We start from the raw sequence: 19,905 nt of genomic DNA on the forward strand, positions 1-19,905 counted from the left end.
TCTATCTATCTATCTATCTATATATATATATATATATATGTATATAAATGGAGTTAAACGCAGTTGTTATTCAAATTCTTTTACTTCCGACACATGTTTCAAAGATATCACTGATATTATTCCAAAGAAATAAAGTGGTGTAAAACAATGTAATCTTCTCTTCAGGGAAATGAAGAAATGAAACTCGTCAATAAGACATTTTAACAGAAAATGATGGATATGTATAGTGATTAAACTTTAGTTCATATAAGTGATATCTATCATTATATATAATTTAAACATTAATTTTCTTCTTACATTTCATATTTACTAGATATATCTTTTTCCAATTCTATACGGTTTTATTTAATATACATATAGTTATATACCTCTCATTTATTTGTTTTTTTTTCTTTCCTTTACCCCTCCTCTTTCTATAGGCTACCTTTGACGTTATATCCTCTAACGTTTTTTGGAAACAAACTTAATAGCGTTCAGTGAATCATATCATATCCCTATGAAAAACAATCACACAATATCAATCTATGGATAATATATACAACAGAACCCCCATACATAAAGAAACTAAGGACCATTTAATAAGATTAACTCCACGAGAACTAGAAATTCCTTGAAGGACAACTTAGAACCCTGAGAACGCAAGATACGAAAGGTTCACAGTCAAGAAATGCATCAAACATATATATCCATCATCAGCTGCCTAACGTACATCATTATGGTTTCGACACTTGGTAGTACCATTCACTTCAGCGGTATCAGCAGCGTTAAAAACATAAACAATGCCAAGAAATTAATTGACAAGAGACCAGTGTGAAACGTTAGCGCAGTATATCAATTACATCTATACCTGCTTCATGTTGCAAATACAAACATCAAACCTCAAACATAAATGGTTACATACCTATAGTTAAGTACACATACACATTATATAAATATTTGTAGCGATTCTGTCGCAAACGGAAAGAACCACAATTAAAGTAAGCAACACAATACACCAAGTAAAAAGTAGAATATTTTATTTAATGAGAAAGTCTTATTCTGTTTCAATCATAGAGAATTCATTCGAAAGTGGAACAGCTGTTACGATTATTAACTGCATATATTTTAATCCTTAAACGGCGGACAACAACAACTGATGTTTCAAAAAAATGTGTAAAAAGATACGGCTTTCATCACTTCATGCCCGAATCGTCAACTTCGTCAAATGCTTCTAAGCGTTCGCTGCTCTTTTCGGTGGGGGAAATGGAATCGCAATTGGACGATTACACAGCGATGAAGAAAAATTTTTACTTTCCTTCATCATCATGTAAGGCGGACTATGATGAAAATGAAGATGAGGATAATGACGATGATGCTGTATCTAGATAGCATAGAAGAAAGTGATGCTTCCATAAGTTCTGGGTAGAAAAAGTGCATCGATCTTTCCCCATTCATTTGACAACAACAATGTAGGAATCTCAAATGAATTTATGCTCATAGCGAATGCAAAAGAAAAAGAATATTTTACGGCACCTTTTGACAATGTAACTGTAAATTTTATTGCGTAAGACGTTAACAGTTATTGAAGTTTTAGTAATTATTTAAAATGAAAATAAGTGTAAAAATTACCCCAAAGGAAAATATATTTTTTGTCCGTTTGGTACACCCATTCAGTCAGCCCTTCTCGCCATAAAAATGTTAATACTTTAACTCCTGTGGTTTATTTACAGATTTATTGCTTAGATTATTATTTCTTCCTTATCTTATTTATATAAGTGTAGCCAACATGACTACCTACATAGGCCAGCTACGCATTTAGCTTGAAGTTGTATGATTGTGCATTAGTATATGATGAAAGTACACACGTAGACTGTAAATTCACTCTCACATTATATCTCTTATCCGGTACTCCGGATAAGAGAGAGAATATAGATTGTATAAATGGACATATGTATAAATCTCACTTGTTACATTTCAGCTGACAACTCAACGAAGAACGCCAGTGCTGTAGTGGAACAGAATGGAAACAAAGGCACCGACTATGTTGTGGAAATGTTGATGGTAGCTGATTCTTCTATGTTTGATTAGTAAGTAGTCATCTTGAAATAATAATAATAATGATAATGATTTCAAATTTTTGCCACAAGGGCAGCTTGGGGAGGGGATTAAGTCGATTACATCGACCCTAGTGCGTAACTAGTACTTATTTAATCGACCCCGAAAGGATGAAAGGCAATTTATCATGTGGAAATTTGTCAAAACTGCAGCCGAACTGGAACATTAGTATCATTGGCTTTTAGGGATTAATCCAATCTAGAACTTCACCTGATGATATCGACACAAGACTTCTTTAGTGAGCATTGCTCAATTCAAACCCCCTTAATCATAAAAAAATAGGTCAATCAGGTAACGTCGGGATTACTATCTATGGATCGGTATCCCAACTATTACTCTATACTAATTAGAGCCAGGTATTTGACGATCTGTTTCTATCTGTATAGCAGAAACAGTCCTGTTCAGGAACCTCTCTATTATATCTGGAGCAAGCTACTATTCACTTATTAGCATATACTAGTACAAGCCGTTATGCTCCTGTAGTTATATACCAGAGTAAGCCATTATACACATGTGGAGTTTATAAATCAACTATGTTTAACTGTGCATCTCTCATATTTCAGTTGGGTCAATCAAAGTGAATCGTTGGACAGCAAAGGGAAAATTGTAGAAGCCAGACGATCGCTTGTCGAATATTTCATCTTCTTATTGAACGGAGTAAGTGCAGTAAACGTCCTCTCTTTACTAGAGTCACCTTTTTTTTTATGTTTCATTTTTAATCAAATTTCACACCATTAAAGACCCACAATAAACGACTCATGACATGTTTGCTAGTTTAAAGAGCAACTCTTACACATCAAAGTTTATTAATAAACTGATGAACTAAGCATAGAATTAGTGAAGTCTCACTATTCAAAAATAGCAGATTCTTCAAATTTGCGTTATTCTCCAATTTCTTAGATAAATTTTAGTCATAGAAATACATTTTCAATTTCACGGAATTTTAAAAGATTTTAGAGACGATATTGAAGTTAAATCTTAACTGGATCGATCTTACTGATCTTGGAAACCCTAAAGATCATTGAAACACTTCTTTATCTTCACAAAACTCTGGACCCATCTGTCGTATAAATATTTATATAAATATTTATTGGTTTTCAGGCGGGATGTCAGTCTTACATCGTTATATAAATGAGACGTGGCCCTTAGATTCTTATTTATATTTTAAATAAGTAGTTCTATGCCAGTGTCTGGCCACAGTTTGAAGGCAAAAGTTAAGTGATCCCTGATGTGTCTATAAAAAAATTAAACTAGATAGTTTAATCTTCATTCCGAGGTCATGAAGGTTCTAGTTTAATCACGGATTTTACAAAATAACTAGCATTTAGTTACAGCCACACAAAATATATTTTAATAAACACAGAACCATAACTCTGTGTACACAGAAAGCAAGCTGTATCAAGTACTAAGAAAGCTTGTTGCTTGTTTGTTCTTCGCTGGTAAGAACAAAGCTTCTAAGACGTATGGAGAAATTTGGAGGATTTTTTTGGTGCAATGGAAGAACGTCTGTCATATTTACACAAGATGTAGGTTCAAGTCGCACAGATAGCCTTCGACGATGTCCATCCAGTGGTTTTTTAAAACCCAGTATCTACATGCTTTTATTTATAGCTTTATCTATTTCGAGTGCCGTTATTAAAAACGATTAATTCTATATGTCACGAAGTTTCTAAATTCTTACGACATAAACATTTCTTTCTTTAATATTTCAGGTGGACATTAAATATAACCAACTGTCAACGTTGGCCGACTACAACATTCGTCTGACTTTGGCTGGAATTGTGATTGCGGAGGTAATTTTGATCCGAAGCCAATCTGAATACCCATTTTATCGTCCACTTTCTGGTGAATTCCCTAAATTGTATGACGTAGGCACTGGGAAATCGAATACGTAACCTGGTTTCGCTTTTTGCTTGAATTCACTACACATTTGGTTGACTTTATTCCTCTTCAAAGCTGAAGATTTATTAGTTTCGTCTCAGTTATAATTTATCATTTTTTTGTTTGCCTTTCCATCTCCACCATCAAATTCATTTCTTTAGTAATCTTTCTCATCAATTTCTGTCTTCAATTTCTGTTTATACGGTGTGTGGATGTTGATTGGATAGACACAGCGGGTAGATATTGATGAAATGGAAACAACGTCTATATGTTGATGGTAGAGATGTATTCATTGTGTTTGTCTATGAAATCAAACTATATGTTTTTCCGTATTAATCTAGTAAACATCAACACGCTGTATCTATCTAGTTATCATATACATACTGCATCTACTCACACAGAATCAGCGTACTGCTTCTTTTATCATCCACTACATGCAATATTTAACCAGTCAATATTTAAAATACTGTCGATCTATGCAATCAAAATCGACATATTATGTCTATCCTGTCAACACACACACACACACACACATACACACACACACACACACACACATCCAAAATGGAGCCGGATTACCATCATTCCTTATAAGTGGATCACTTGAAAATTGCAAACTAATGACATGAAACCTGAAGTTATATCGAAAATCCATAACTATAGAATATACATATTTATAAATTCGCATACTGTTTCTAAGTAATCAAATACTCACACATTGTACATATGCAGCCAGCATCTTGCTCGCAGTAACCGATTGTCAACATCTACACACTAACCGTTAAATCAACATATATGTATCCACTGTTTCTATGCCATCAGCATGAATACTGCATCGGAAGTAGTGAACATTCATTTATTTTATCCATTCAGCATCTGCATCTTGTGTCTATCAGGTCAACGCCTAAACACCATATCTTAACAGTCGCTGTGTCTCGGCAGTCAACATCTAACAATAACTACCCACTGTTATCAGTGTACGCATTCTATGCCAGCAGTTCTTAATCCTTTTTAATATCCGAGCCAGATCCAAAACGGATTTTTTTAGGGGTCGGCACCCAAAAAATTAAGACATAAGTCAATTAAAGAAATTTTTTTTTAATATTTATAGAGGGAGGGCAATCGGAGGCCGTCGGGGACCGCCTGAAGGATGCTTGGGACCGCGGTTGAGAACCGCTCTTTTCTGCATTGTAGTCCATTTAATTCATACAACGTTACAACAACCAGATGAACTTAAAAATAACAAAATATGTCAGCTAGACTTAATGAACAGACGACCTAAGTTTTTGCATCTACGAAGCCGTTTTATCGTAATCAGTCGGCAGCCATGTCTGAAACAGAACGGTGTTGTTGTTGTTGTTGTTGTTGTTGTTGTTGTTGTTGGTGGTGGTGGTGGTGTCTCGCTCATATTTTGTTGCTCTTGTTCTGTTTTGTGTTTTAAAAAGCTTTTTTTTTTGGTTCTTTTCTGCTTCCGTACCACCGATGTTGCAGCTATAAAGATTGTTATTATCTGTTGTTGTTGTTGTTGTTGTTGTTGTTGTTGTTGTCCTCTTCGTTTTTTGTGATTTTGATGGATATTTTTATGTTAGTCTTTGTTATTATCGTCGTCGTTGCCTTTCCTCCTCCTTTTCCTCCACCTCTTTCCTTTTGAAATCGTTAGAAAAAATACCTTGTGGTATTTCTTTTGGCACTTCATTTTTTGAGTTGAAATTACTCTCGGTAAACTTTACCTTTCATCCTTCCAGAATTGGTAAAAATAAGACCCCAGACAAGGACCGGGGTGGGGTGGGTTTGGTGTAAAACGCCCGACACCATCCCCTCTCAATTTCTGACCTTTTTCTTCGTAAGAAATCAAAGGTCAGCAGATTGATATAGAATGGTTATTTATTCCAGTTTGTGCGTTCTGAGTTCCAATTACAGGAAAGTCGATTTTACCTTTCGTCCTGATCGATAAAATAAAGTAACAATCATTTGCTGAGATCGATATAATTGACCTCCCCTTCTGGCTTTGCTTTTTCGTCTACTGAAGAAATTTCCAACGCGATGGCGTAGCGGAACCGTTAAGTCGTTGGGCAAAATGCCATGCGATGTTTAATATCGGGTCCTTATGATATATTTTTAAGTTCAAATCGTATCGGCTTCAACTGAATCTTAACGTTCAGTTAATATCCGTACATTAATACCAGTAATATACTGCGTCTTCGACTCAGTAGACTCTATATCTTCACCTACAGAAAGGTTCCTGTATTCTTTTCTACTCTAGGAACAAGGCCCGAAATATTGCCGGGAGGGGGCCAGTCGAATACATCGACCCAGTGCGTAACTGGTACTTAATTTATTGGACTCAGAACGCAAAGACAGACGAAATACCACTAAGCATTTCGCCCGGCGTGCTAACGATTCTTATTACTTTATTGCCCACAAGGGGCTAAACATAGAGGGGACAAACACGAACAGACCACCATCACTAGTACCACCATCACTACAACCACTTACCATCACCACCACCACCACCATCAGCATCATCCTCGCTAACAACCCACCACGGTCACGGCCACCACATTACCACTCCCACCACTACCCCCCTACTAACATCATCACCATCACCGCCACCACTACCACCACCACCACCACCACCACCACCACTTCATGTTCTACGTTATGATTACAGGACAGAAACGCCAGTTCTTGGACATTCGCAGAAACAGGTTTCCCTGCCAAAACACTTGATGCCAAAATGACGCTGGAACTGTTCTCAGAATGGCAGGTGACTCAGGACCTATTACCAGCCAAAGACCATTCTGTACTCTTCACCAGGTAAGGTCACGCTCCTTGTTTGCATTTGCTCTTATTATAAACCGCAATCCCCTGGTTCCAGGTTCTACCCACAGTGAGTCACATTAGCAAGTATGTGTACGTGTACATATACATGTATTTCTCTTCTGTATTTGAATTCTTATTTTGAAAATGGAGCTGGTTTCTAATAAAGATACAAAGCCCCGATTCTGGAATGGAGATAACGAAAACTACGTCGCATTTTAAACCTGAGAAAAGTCTTGCAGAGTTTTACTGTTCCACTTACAGATCGTATTTGTGATGTGCGGATCAGTTGGTTGATATCTCTTTCTGAAAATCCAAGCTGATTCAGACTGATAGTTAGGCATTTACTGATAAAACCAAATGCGCCTATTATTATTGGTGTAAATGTTAATCTGTAATCCGGATATAGAAGCTGAAGGTTTCGAAGCAGTTGTCCGTGGTTATCTCCCTTCTCTTTAATTTTCAAGACAACAATATCCGGCCTGTTATGCTTACATTTGATAGATGTTTTGATGGCAATGTTCCGTCAGTTTTCCTTGTGCTGGTATTTGTGTACGTATTCAATAACAGTGGGGATTCTCTACAATTATTCCAGAACGGTCTTTTTTTCCGAAATGGCATTGTATATTGTTTTTGCGACAACGTCACGTCTTATAGGGAGGTGGTACCTTGATGGCATTTTGGGGCAGATGCTAATCACATGTATAATGTCTTCTACAGAAATATCACATGATCTATATTTTTGGTTGCATCTTGGAACTCCAAGAGCTTCACTGTCTCTTTTGTTGATTAGATATTTAGCAGTAATCTCCTGTTCTTGGATTGCAAGTGCACAGAGTAGAAAAGAATATATAGATCTATATATATATATACATACGTATATATACTCTAGGGCCAAGGTCCGAAATTTTGTGGGAGGGCCAGTCGATTAGATCGATCTTAGTATGCAACTGGTACTTAATTTATCGACCCCGAAAGGATGAAAGGCAAAGTCGACCTCAGCGGAATTTGAACTCAGAACGTAACGGCAGACGAAATATCGCTAAGCATTTCACCAGCGTGCTAACGTTTCTGCCGGCTCATCGCCTTCCCATATATATCGTGGCACTCTGTCGGTTAAGATGACAAGGGTTCCAGTTGACCCGGTCAGCGGAACAGCATGCTCGTGAAATTAACGTGTAAGTGGCTGTGTACTCCACAGACACGTGTACCCTTAACGTAGTACTCAGGGCAATTCAGCGTGACACAGTGTGTGACAAGGCCGGCCTTTTGAAATACAGGTATAACAGAAACAAGAAGAAAGAGTGAGAGAAAGTTGTGATGAAAGAGTACAGCAGGGTTCGCCCCTCCCACACACTGCCGTCGTCTCGTGGAGCTCTAGGGGATTTGCTCAATAAACACTCACAACGCCCGGTCTGGGAATCGAAACCGCGATCCTATGACCGCGAGTCCGCTGCCCCTAACCACTGGGTCATTGCGCCTCCCTACAGTTGTATTACACTGCTCCTTTCCACCTTTTCTCTACTGCAACCTATCACCTCTTCTTTCCTTAATCCTTTTCTATTCCTTTCACCTTCAATCCAAACTGATATTTAACATCAACCATGCCTCTGTCTTTTCTCACCATTCACTACATTCACCTCGACCCCAAATTCTAACCATCCGTTGCTCTCCTCTCACACTCTCATGAACTTCCTCATCCACTTTTCCCAATCCTCTTTTCTTTTGTTTCTGTCATTAGACTGTGGCCATGCTGAGGCATCACCTTGAAGAATTTTTAGTCAAATGAATCGACCCTAGTACGTTTTTTTAAGCCTGGTATTTATTCTATCAGTTTTTTTTCCCAAACTGCTAAGTTAAGGGGATGTAAGTATACCAACACAGGTTGTCAAGCACTGGTGTAAGACAAACACAAAGACACACACACGCATATACAAAGGGCTTCTTTCTGTTTCTGTCTACCATATCAACTCACAAGGTTTTGGTCACTCTGAGGCTATAGAAGAGGACACTTGCCCAAGGTGCCATGCAGTGGGACTGAACCCAGAACCATGTAGCTTGGAAGCAAGCTTCTTACCACACAGTCACACCTGTCTCTATTCTCTCTGATTATCACCTTGTTACCGTAAAGCTGTACCCAACACCTTCTTACCACCATATTTATCTCTCTTTCTAACTTCTTCCACCCTTATGTATTGCAGGGTAACCTTTCAACACCTCTTTCTGTCTTTGTATCCTACTTTAGGCTCCTTGACACCTGGTACAAAGCCACTTCCAATTCAATCCCAAGAACTCATCTTGCAAGTTGCTTAGTAACTTTACTACTGCCGGTTTCACAACGGAAAAAGCACTCAATACATTCTGTATAGTGGTTAGCATTAAAAAGGGCATCCAGCCATAGAAACTAAGCCAAAGCAGACCTGCAGCTCACACAATTTCATCAAACTGTCCAACACATGCCAGTGTGAAAGACAAATGATGATAATAATAATAATAATAATGAATTATATACAGGGTGCAATGGGTAAATTGTTGCTATTTTATATTTCCAATTTCACACATGTGTATTGTTTGCTTTAGATTTTGTTAACTACACAGTATAGTAGGGTCAGTTGGGCACTATGACACAATTCACTCTGCCAGAAATTTGGAAATGACATGCTGTACTGCTTGGCATTTGCACCAGAAGTTCCAATGCAAACAGATGCTGAACACACAGAACAACCAATGATTTGCCATGTCCCCAAAACATACCGAAAGTGATAAAAATCAAACATCCAGTCAACATCATGGTGTTTGGAGTGATTACTAGTGTTGGCGACGTTATGCCTGCCTGATAAAAATGAGTACCACTAGTGGAGGCGCATCGCTTAGTGCAGGGGTTTTCAAACTTTTTGACTTGCGGACCCCTTTTTTATATTTCAGGCTTTACCTTAGGGACCCCCTTATAAACGCTTATGAAATTTATACATAAATATTTGCTTAAAATAACATATATTTTTACATTTATTTATTTAACAGTATTTAACAAATAGGTTTATTGTCAATTAAAAGATTTTGATTAAAAAACATATATAAAATCAAATTGCCCATAAAAAGTATTTGCTGTTCACGAACCCCCTGTCTTGTCCTTGCGGACCCCCTGTGGTCCACGGACCACAGTTTGAAAACCACTGGCTTAGTGGTTAGGGTGTTGGATTCACAACTGTAAGATTGTGGTTTCACTCTCTGAACGGAGCAGTCTGTTGTGATCTTGAGTAAGCCACTTCATTTCATGTTGCTCCAGTCCTCTCAGCTTTAGAAATGAGTTTAGCCTGGTGAGGGATGGGCTCTTCCAGGCTTTTTCACCTTAGATACGCTGCATGGTTGCAGCACCCCCAACAACCCCAAAGCAGTTAAGGGACTTGTCATTGTCAGGTAGCCCATTGCCCCCTCATCTTCCATTTTCTGCTGCTTTATTCCCACTACTTTTTAACTTTCTTTTCCTTTCTTATCTCTCTTTCTTCTTGTTTCTTTGTATTGAAATAAACAATTAATAGCCATGCCTCATGTAGAATACATTAACAAGTTTAAAGCACCTGGTTGTGTCTGCACAAATGAAACAGTATAAATGAGATGTGTCTATTTACTTTTGAAATGTCTGTGAACAAGTGCTGGTAGTACAATAACGAAACTGATGCAGTTTGCACTGGAGAGCAGTTGGTGATAGATAGGGCACCTATCTTTGTTCATCTGTAAGAGAAAAAAGAAACATACATGCTGGTTTGGTTTAGGTTGGGTTGGACAGGCCTCGGTGCTTGTCCAACTCAAATTAGTATGGAGGCACAGGCATTGCTGTGTGGTAAGAAGCTTGCTTCCCCCGCAGGTGGCCGCTGAGGTAGTTACCCGTACCACCATTAACACGGTCAAGGCCACCTGCAATGAATTGAGTTATTTATACTTTACTAACGAAGTAGATTACAACATGGACTCTTGGCTGATGGCAGTATCAGGTATGATGATGGAGAATTATTGATTGTAAATTGATTATTGACTGTAAATTAATTGTAACCATAGTGAACAAAGGTTTTCGAGGGGTTACCGATCGGTGGGCATCAGTGTCCCTCTCATTTTTCATCTATGTCATCCTCATTTTGTCATTAATGTTTCTGTCCAGCCCTAGCTTCTGCTAATCTTTGTAATGCCTAAATGGCAAATTTCATGAAATATAGAAGCTTGCTTCCCAACCACAGAGTTCTGGGTTCAGTCCCACTCCGTGGCACTTTGGGCAAGTGTCTTCTACTATAGCTTCCAACCAAACAAAACCTTATGAATGATTTTGGTACACAGAAACCAAATGAAGCCCATTGTATATATATATATATATATATATATTATTTGTGTGTGTGTGTGTGTCCTTGTGTCTATGTTTATATTCCCACCAGCATCACCACTTGACAACTGCTACTGGTGTGTTTATGTCCCATTAACTTAGCAGTTCAGTAAAAGAGACTGATAGAATAAGTACCAGGCTTTAAAAAATAAGTCCTAGCGTTGATTTACTTGACTAAGATTCTTAAAGGTGGTGCTCCAGCATGGCAACAGTCTAATGAGTAAAAAGATAAGATTATGATGATGACGACGATAATGATGAATACTTTCATTGTCCTTTACACAAATAGTTTGCCATTACATGGGTGAAGATCACAATGCAGGACCCATTCCTGACACAACATGTATATGTCAACTAAATGGCACTGTTACTTGTGGAAATAAGCTTTCAGAAGAAGTGGATGACCCAGGTAAGCACTCAAAGTTATCAAATTGCACACATTGGTCTCAACCAAAAGAGACAAGAAGGGGACAAGCTGACTGAATTGTTAGCACTTCAAACTGAAATACCTATCTGTTATATGTACTGTTGGACTGTTGGATTTGTTTGTTGTTCGTTTGAGGTCCTGTGTTTCAATGTAGTTCGTCTGAGGTCCCTGTTTTGTTGTTGTTTTGTGTGACTGTCAAAGTAAAAGGTTATTGATATATATGGCGAGGACATGATTCTTGTTTATTAATAACGAACATTCGGTGAGTGTGTTTTGTATGTAATTAGTAAATAAATGTAATAACTAAGTTGTACAACTCGTTGTCTTTTCTCTGCGAGTCCCCCGAGAGGAATACAACACTATCAGCATTTAATAAAGTTCTATATTTAAGAGATGAGGAATTATGTACATTATTTACATTTGACAGATATTTGTCCTCATCTTGTTTGTTGTTAACACAAGAGTGTAGTGGGTGCTTTTTACGTGCCACCGGCACAAGGGGCCATAGGAGCTGGCTTTGACCACAATCGGATGGTGCTTTTTATGTGCTGTTTCACAAAATTTTTCAAATTCACAAGACACAAATTGTGTTCCATTGTCAGGTACTATCTTGTCTGGGATGCCACATCTTGCAAATAAATCATGTAAAAACTTCATCACAACTGAGGAGGTTGGTTTTGTACACTTTCAAATTTCAGACCATTTCAACAAACTATCGGCTACAACTACGTAGTTGTTGGCACTCCGTCACTTATGACGTCGAGGGTTCCAGTTGATCCGATCAACAGAACAGCCTGCTCGTGAAATTAACGTGCAAGTGGCTGAGCACTCCACAGACACGTGTACCCTTAACGTAGTTCTCGGGGATATTCAGCGTGACACAGTGTGACAAGGCTGACCTTTTGAATTACAGGCACAACAGAAACAGGAAGTAAGAGTGAGAGAAAGTTGCGGTGAAAGAGTACAGCAGGGTTTGCCACCATCCCCTGCTGGAGCCTCGTGGAGCTTTTAGGTGTTTTCATTCAATAAACACTCACAATGCCCGGTCTAGGAATCGAAACTGCGATCCTATGACTGCGAGTCCGCTGCCCTAACCACTGGGCCATTGTGCCTCCACAACTAAATAGTAGGAACCGTTTAAATGATCAGCAAAATCCATGTGTGTTCTCAACCACAGAACATCTACTTTTGAACAAGGTTTACTTTTATCCTGGGCAATTGTTTTATTTCTGGATGGTCTTCATACCAGTTCTTAGGGTGTGAGATGCCATAGTGGCGGCATATCATCCATGCAAGTATTGGCCAACGTGATCATGCCTGGTTTTATATTCTGTAAGGGCAAGGACTGAGCAACCAACAACAATGTGGTCAATACTCTCAAGATTGTCATTGCAGAGTCTACAATTTGAGTCTACCTCATTGTGTGTGACATTAGCTTGATACTTCCAGGTGAGGGGAGACTCTGGTCTCTTGCTACTAAGATGAATCCTTCTGTTTCAGCTTTCAAACCAACACTCTTCAGCCACTGATGGGTTCTTCTTACAACTACATCAGCTCATTTGGGGCATTGCCCATGAAATGGTTTTTCTTGCTACAATCTTGATATTTCCTTCAAGCTCTCCTGTTTGGCTTTTGTTTTACACGGTTTACTGCCTTAGTGGGTGGTGTCTCCTCCTTATCATAATCAGGGAGGTTAAGCTCCGGTCTGTATTTATATGCCTCCTTTGAGATTGAGTGCAGTTTCTTACCCTGTTCGTGTTGCCTTACCAGCTGTATCATCGAGACGGTGTTACTTTGGATGTACATTTGAAGTCCTATCGTGGTCGTTTTACAGGACATTTCAAGCTGGATTAGACCTCCAGACCTCCGGCGCCTCCCTTTCATGGGAGATAGAAACTGTGGACGTTTGATTTTGGGTGGTGCATCCTGTTTAGTGTGAGCAGTTTTCTGGTCTTTATGTCCATATGCTGGAAATCATTCAGATTCCAACTGATGACATTAAAGCCAGACTGGACAACTGGTACCACCAGGCAGTTTATAGCTGCAATTCTATTCTGAGAGTTCAGTTCAGTATTATTCTGATATGTCTACAATATTCTTTCCTGATCTCTCAGCGACATTTCATCCATCCCTATGTTCTGAGTTCAAATTCCATCAAAGTCAACCTTGCTTTCATCCTTATGGGGTCGATAAACTGAGCATCAGTGAAATCCTGGGGTCAATGTGATTGACTTACCCCACTCCCTCCAAATTTCAGACCTTGGGCCTATAGTAGAAAGGATTGATCGTTGTCACAGCACCAGCTATCTGGCTTCCGTGCCAGGGGAATGTAAATAGCACCATTTGAGCGTGATCGTTACCAATGTCGCCTTCCTGGCACTTGTGCCAGTGGCACGTGAAAAGACTTTCGAGCGAGTTCGTTGCCAGTACCGCTGGACTGGCTCCCATGCAGGTGGCACGTAAAATACACCATTTTGAGTGTGACCGTTGCCAGTACCTCCTGACTGGCCTTCGTGCCAGTGGCATGTAAAAGCACCCACTACACTCTCGGAGTGGTTGGCGTTAGGAAGGGCATCCAGCTGTAGAAACTCTGCCAAATCAGATTGGAGCCTGGTGTAGCCATCTGGTTTCACCAGTCCTCAGTCAAATCGTCCAACCCATGCTAGCATGGAAAGCGGACGTTAAACGATGATGATGATGATGGTGAATGCCTCTGGAAAAACCAGTAATCTGGAAAGGAATTGGAACTGAAGATTCCAGAGAATCGATGTGGTTCCTGCATATTCATTTTCCTTTGATTTTCTCATAATACTGTCTGTTATGAAATACCAAAGAGTCTCATCGTACTTACATGACCACAAGAACCGATCAAACCTAACAACCAACCCCAATAGCAACAGAAAGAAGAACTACAGCAACCAATACTCTGAGTCTCCACATCAAGAAGGCTCAGAGCTAGAAGAGAGAAGGAATACTAGCTCTTTACTGACTACTCTTACTGACTTTGACATTGAATATCATTCTGGTATTAGCATTTTCAACCTTCGTCTATTTGCATTAGCCTTCATCTTTCTCTGACCTACACCTTCAATCCGACTTAAACTAAAGCCCAGTGTAAAGGTCAAGGTATGGGTTAGGCTCAACTTTAGCATAGCTTTAAACCGAAACCAAACCATGGCCGTTGAAACTTGCTCTAATCATCACCCGTCTCTCACCTTCACCGTAAACCCTCTTTTGAGCCATATTCTTATCTTCAGTTTGAGTCCTGCTCTGGTTTGTCTTGAACCTTACCTTATCTTCATACTAGCAATGTGAAGACATGGTTGGTCTTGGCAAAGTATTGGCCTTGCTTTGAAAGATGAAAGTTGGTGATAATAAGGGCATGCAGCTGTAGAAATTCTGCCGCAATGGATTTCATACAGGCATGGAAAGCAGACATGATGATAAGGAGGAGGAGGTGGGGAGCATAAGAGTATAACACAATTGTATTAATGCATATACAGTGAAATAGGTACAGTGCATGGCAGAGCCCTACAAATTCCCACCAACACTCAGTGTGTAAAGTGGCAGTCTTATACAGCAGACCCAAAAATACTGCCTTCTGTAAAAGTATTACCTGGAGCAGAATTTGCTAGTGTGTTATTTGTGTGTGTGTGTGTGTTTCTTTTGAGTCAAATTTTGACTACCTTTATTTCTTTCTGAACCTTTCAATCACTGTACATCCCAATCATTAATTTATTATAGATGATTGTCTTTACAAAGGAAAGTTCTATGGAGTCGGGCCTCTTGAGGGAGGAAACTGTACTTGTACAGAGACTGGTTATGTTAATTGTGTGGAAACGCCTCAAGATGACCCAATTCCTGGTAAGTAATTGAGTTTTTCTCTCCATCTGATGTTCTAACACTTCTGCCAGGCTGGTACCTTAATAAAAATGGTTATCATTTCTACAACTGACACAAAGCCAAAATGTTGGTAGAAAGTGGGTTGGTCGATTACAACAATCCCAGTGATCAACTGGTACTAATGAAAGGCAAAGTCGACACTTGCAGAAACTGAACTGAAGACATGAAGAGACACACATATATATATACATGTTTGATGGACTTCTTTAAGGATGGGTGGGAGAAGCTGTAAAGAAGATAGGATGGTTGTGAAAGGGTGCCAGAGTAAGACCTGAAAGAACACGGAGAGGGGATGAGGAAAGTTGATGCAGATGAGGAGGATACCTTATATAATGGTGGCTGGACATAGCTGGGAAGAAGATAAGATGGTTGCAAAGGGGTGTCAGATGGAACAAGGAGAGGGGATAAGGACATAAATACAACAATGAGCGTTAGATAAGATATGTCACATGATGAGGAGGAGGAGGTAGGGTAGAGGGGGATGAGGGGGTGCATAAGAGTAGAACATAACTTTATTAATGCATGTACAGTGCATGGCAGAGCCCTACAGATTCCCACCAACACTCAGTGTGTAAACTGACAGTCTTATACAGCAGACCCAAAAATGCAACCTTCCATAAAAGCATTGCCTGGTGCAGAATTTGCTAATGTGTTATTCGTGTGTGTGTGTGTGTGTGTGTGTTTCTTTTATGAGTCAAATTATGACTACCTTTATTTCTGGACCTTTCAATCACTGTACATCCCAATCGTTAATTTATTATAGATGATTGTTTTTACAAAAAAGAAAGCCCTATGGAGTCGGGCCTATTCCAGGAGAAAACTGTAATTGTACATGAGCAAACACAAAAATCAAGTCCGCAGACAACTTCGTCTATAAAACACTGGAACGTGCTAGTAGCGTTCCGCAAACCGAAACTCATGTATAAAAACTCAAAACAACCAAATCATTAATTTATTATAGGTTACTGTATTTACGATGGTGAGTCCCATGAAGTCGGCCCTATTCGGGGGGGAAGCTGTAATTGTACAGAGGGTGGTGAAGTTGTGTGTAAGGAAAAAGTTGAGTAATTGAGTTTTTCTCTCCATCTTATAACATCTCAGCATAATTAATAATCCACTGTTCATATCCCCTATTATCCCCTTGTGATCTTACTTTAGCACACCTTTACAACCATCTTATCTTCTTCCCAGCTATGTCCACCCACCATTATATAAGCTCCCTTCCACGTCCTCATCAGCTTTCCTTATCCCTTCTCCTTGTTCCTTCAGGTCTTTTTCTGTCGCCCCTTTGCAACCATCTTATCTGTGTGTGCATTGGTCATTCGGTGGTGTCCGTTTATGTTCTGTGATTGCTACTGTGTTGGGCCGTTCATGTTGAATATCTGGATCTCTGTTGCCTGCTTAACTGGTGAAGTTACTTGCTGGCCATCTTGCCTCTGGCTACTTCTCTCTGCCGTCCTTTGACAGATTGCTGTATTTATAATGGTCATAACAGCGAGAAAGGCAGACATACCGCAGGAGAAATTCCTAACAATGTAAGGTGCACCCTGTCCACTTGAACCTTAAATGATATGGCTAAGGGAAACCATCTATCATTTTTGACAGGAAAAAGAAATTTCTTTCGTGCCTGTTTGGTCAGATGAGCGAGAATCCTTAGATTAGGTTTCAAATCTCAGCTCAGAAAAGGAAGTGTTAGTTTTTACATACTCTTTTACTCTTTTACTTGTTTCAGTCATTTGATTGCGGCCATGCTGGAGCACCACCTTTTTAGTCGAGCAAATCGACCCCATGACTTATTCTTTAGAAGCCTAGTACTTATTCTATCGGTCTCTTTTTGCCGAACCGCTAAGTTACGGGGTCATAAACACACCAGCATCGGTTTTCAAGCGATGGTGGGGGGACAAACACAGACACACAAACACACATACATATATATACATCATATATATACATACATATATACGACGGGCTTCTTTCAGTTTCCGTCTACCAAATCCACTCACAAGGCTTTGGTCAGCCCGAGGCTATATATATTATTATTTACTATTATTTAAGACATCGCACAGTATCCAATATCATGATGTTGTTGGTTGAAGATATTGTGTCTACCGATGGTTTATACTGTCTGTTAAGTCACCACAAGGACCTCAGACAGACAGTACTTTACACAATATGTATGCTGTTCCAAGCAATGCCAGTTTTTGCTATACACCTAGATTGTAGGGTATTTCCAAAGTTTCCAGATGTTTCTTCAGGCTGGGTGCCATTGAACCCAATGCTCCGATGACAATAGGGACAACCTTTATGTTTGACCCTCGTGGCTGCCACAAATAGGCAATCTCAATTCTCGGGTCTCCATATTTATCAATTTTTTCTTTTCCTTTCATGATAATAATTGCTACATCAATTATTATCATCATTATTATTATTAAGGAGGTAGGCTGGTAGAATGATTAGCATGCTGGGTAAAATGCTTAGCGGTATTTCGTCTGGTGCTATGTTCCGAGTTCAAATTCCGCCAAGGTCAACTTTGCCTTTCATCCTTTCGGGGTTGATGAATTAAGTACCAGTGAAACACTGGGATCGATGTAATTGACTAGTCCTCTCCACCAAATTTCAGGGCTTCTGCCTACAATAGAGAGGATTATTATTATTATTAAGCTGGCAGAATCGTTAGCACACCAGGCAAAACGCTTAGTGGCATTTCGTCCATTTTTACATTCTGATTTCAAATTCTACTAAGGTCGGCTTTGCCTTTCATCCATTCAGAGGTTGATAAATTAAGTACCAGTCATGTACTGGGGTTGATGCAATTGACTTGTCCCCTCCTCCAAAATTTCAGGCCTTGTGCCTTTAGTAGAAAGAATTATTGTTATTATTATGGTCAAGTCAGTTCTGTGTAATTCTGAATTTCACCTGTTGTTTTAGTTAAATTGAACCTAGTACTTTTTTTTTTCATTTAGCCTGGTACTTATTTTATCAATTCTTTTTGCCAAACTGCTAAGTTACAGGGATGTAAAGAAACCAACTGTCAAGGGGTGCTGTGAGACACACACATACTCACAACAACCTTCCATCAGTTTCGTCTACCAAATTCACTCAAGGCTTTGGTTGGCACTTAGTTATATATTCACCTCTTCTGCTCCTCTCCCTTATCGTATCTCTCATATTCACCCTGTGCCTTGATGTCACATCACACACACACACACACACACACACACACAGAGTCTCTCTCCAGATGGACAAGCCAGGTACTCACCTCTTCAGCAAGACACCTGCTTCTTTCCCTCTACCAAAGTTTTTTATCCCTCAATTTTAAGGGATCTTGTCTTGCTGGTACTTTGTGACCTCAACAGTGCTGGTGTCATGAAAAAGTACCCGGTATTCTCTGGGAAGTAATGATAAGCATTAGGAAAGGTTACAGTTATATGGGCTGTTAGATTTGTTTGTGTTCGTCTGAAGTCCCATATCTCAGTATAGTTCGTCTGAGGTCCCTGTTTCGTTGTTGTTTTAAGTGACTGTCGAGGTTGAATGTTATTGAGATATATGGCGAGGAAAGCATTCTTGTTTCTTGATAATTAACATTCGGTGAGTGAGTTCTTTGTTTATAATTAATAAATAAATGTGATAACTAAGTTGTACAACTCTTTGTGTTTTCTCTGCGAGTTCCCGAGAGGAATACAACAGTTACACCACGGTATTTAGTGATTATGTCAGCAATAAGTCCATTGATAGTAATGGCACGCATGGCTACACATGAAGAAGCAAAAACTCTTGAACTATGCACATACACACATTATCCATTTTTCATCTTTGATCTCGTTGCTTCATTAGGCGTATTTAGATACGAAGTGTTATAAATCTGTGCTGGCTATAATTATTAAAAAATATCTGTAGAGAACCTTAACAAGTGATTCAATAGCAGTAGAATACAATATTGACTAAAACAAAAAAGACGTTTAATACACTTTGTAGTATATTATGGTTGTATAACGAAATACTGTGTCCTAACAACTTGTTAATTAGGGAGTGCATCAATTTAGCTATGGAAACTATGCTGAAGCAGAAAATAGAACTTGATGCTACGTTCAGACTCATCTGTTCATGTCAAACTGTCACACCCATGCCAGCATAGGATACACACGTGTGTATATATACATAAATATATATATATATATATATACACCACACACACACACACACACACACACATATATATATATATATACATACATAGATATATACACACACACATATATATATATACATAGCGTGAACAGGGATTAATCTTCTATCTTCGCTCCTTTGCGCCACATGGGCTCAACTCCCCTCCACTCTTCATCTAACCCCCTCCTCCTGTCTCTCTCCCCCACCCTCCCTCCTACCACCCATCTCTCCCCTCCCCCAC

At 39.2% G+C, this 19,905-nt stretch overlaps 2 protein-coding genes across 2 annotated transcripts in view; both read left to right on the forward strand.

The window, feature by feature from the left end:
- The window catches only part of LOC106878757 (uncharacterized), a 401,005-nt gene that overhangs the window by 33,051 nt on the left and 348,049 nt on the right, over positions 1-19,905 (forward strand). The window lies entirely within an intron of this gene.
- Positions 1-19,905, forward strand: part of LOC106878760 (uncharacterized) — a 109,042-nt gene that overhangs the window by 32,821 nt on the left and 56,316 nt on the right. The window contains exons 5-8 of the mRNA XM_052967579.1: positions 1,958-2,066; positions 2,658-2,751; positions 3,807-3,887; positions 6,647-6,792. Coding sequence (XP_052823539.1) covers positions 1,958-2,066; positions 2,658-2,751; positions 3,807-3,887; positions 6,647-6,792 — 430 coding nt within the window. The remainder of the gene's footprint in view (positions 1-1,957; positions 2,067-2,657; positions 2,752-3,806; positions 3,888-6,646; positions 6,793-19,905) is intronic.

The sequence above is a fragment of the Octopus bimaculoides genome, chromosome 4 (genome assembly GCF_001194135.2).
Source record: "Octopus bimaculoides isolate UCB-OBI-ISO-001 chromosome 4, ASM119413v2, whole genome shotgun sequence".
Classification (NCBI taxonomy): domain Eukaryota; kingdom Metazoa; phylum Mollusca; class Cephalopoda; order Octopoda; family Octopodidae; genus Octopus; species Octopus bimaculoides.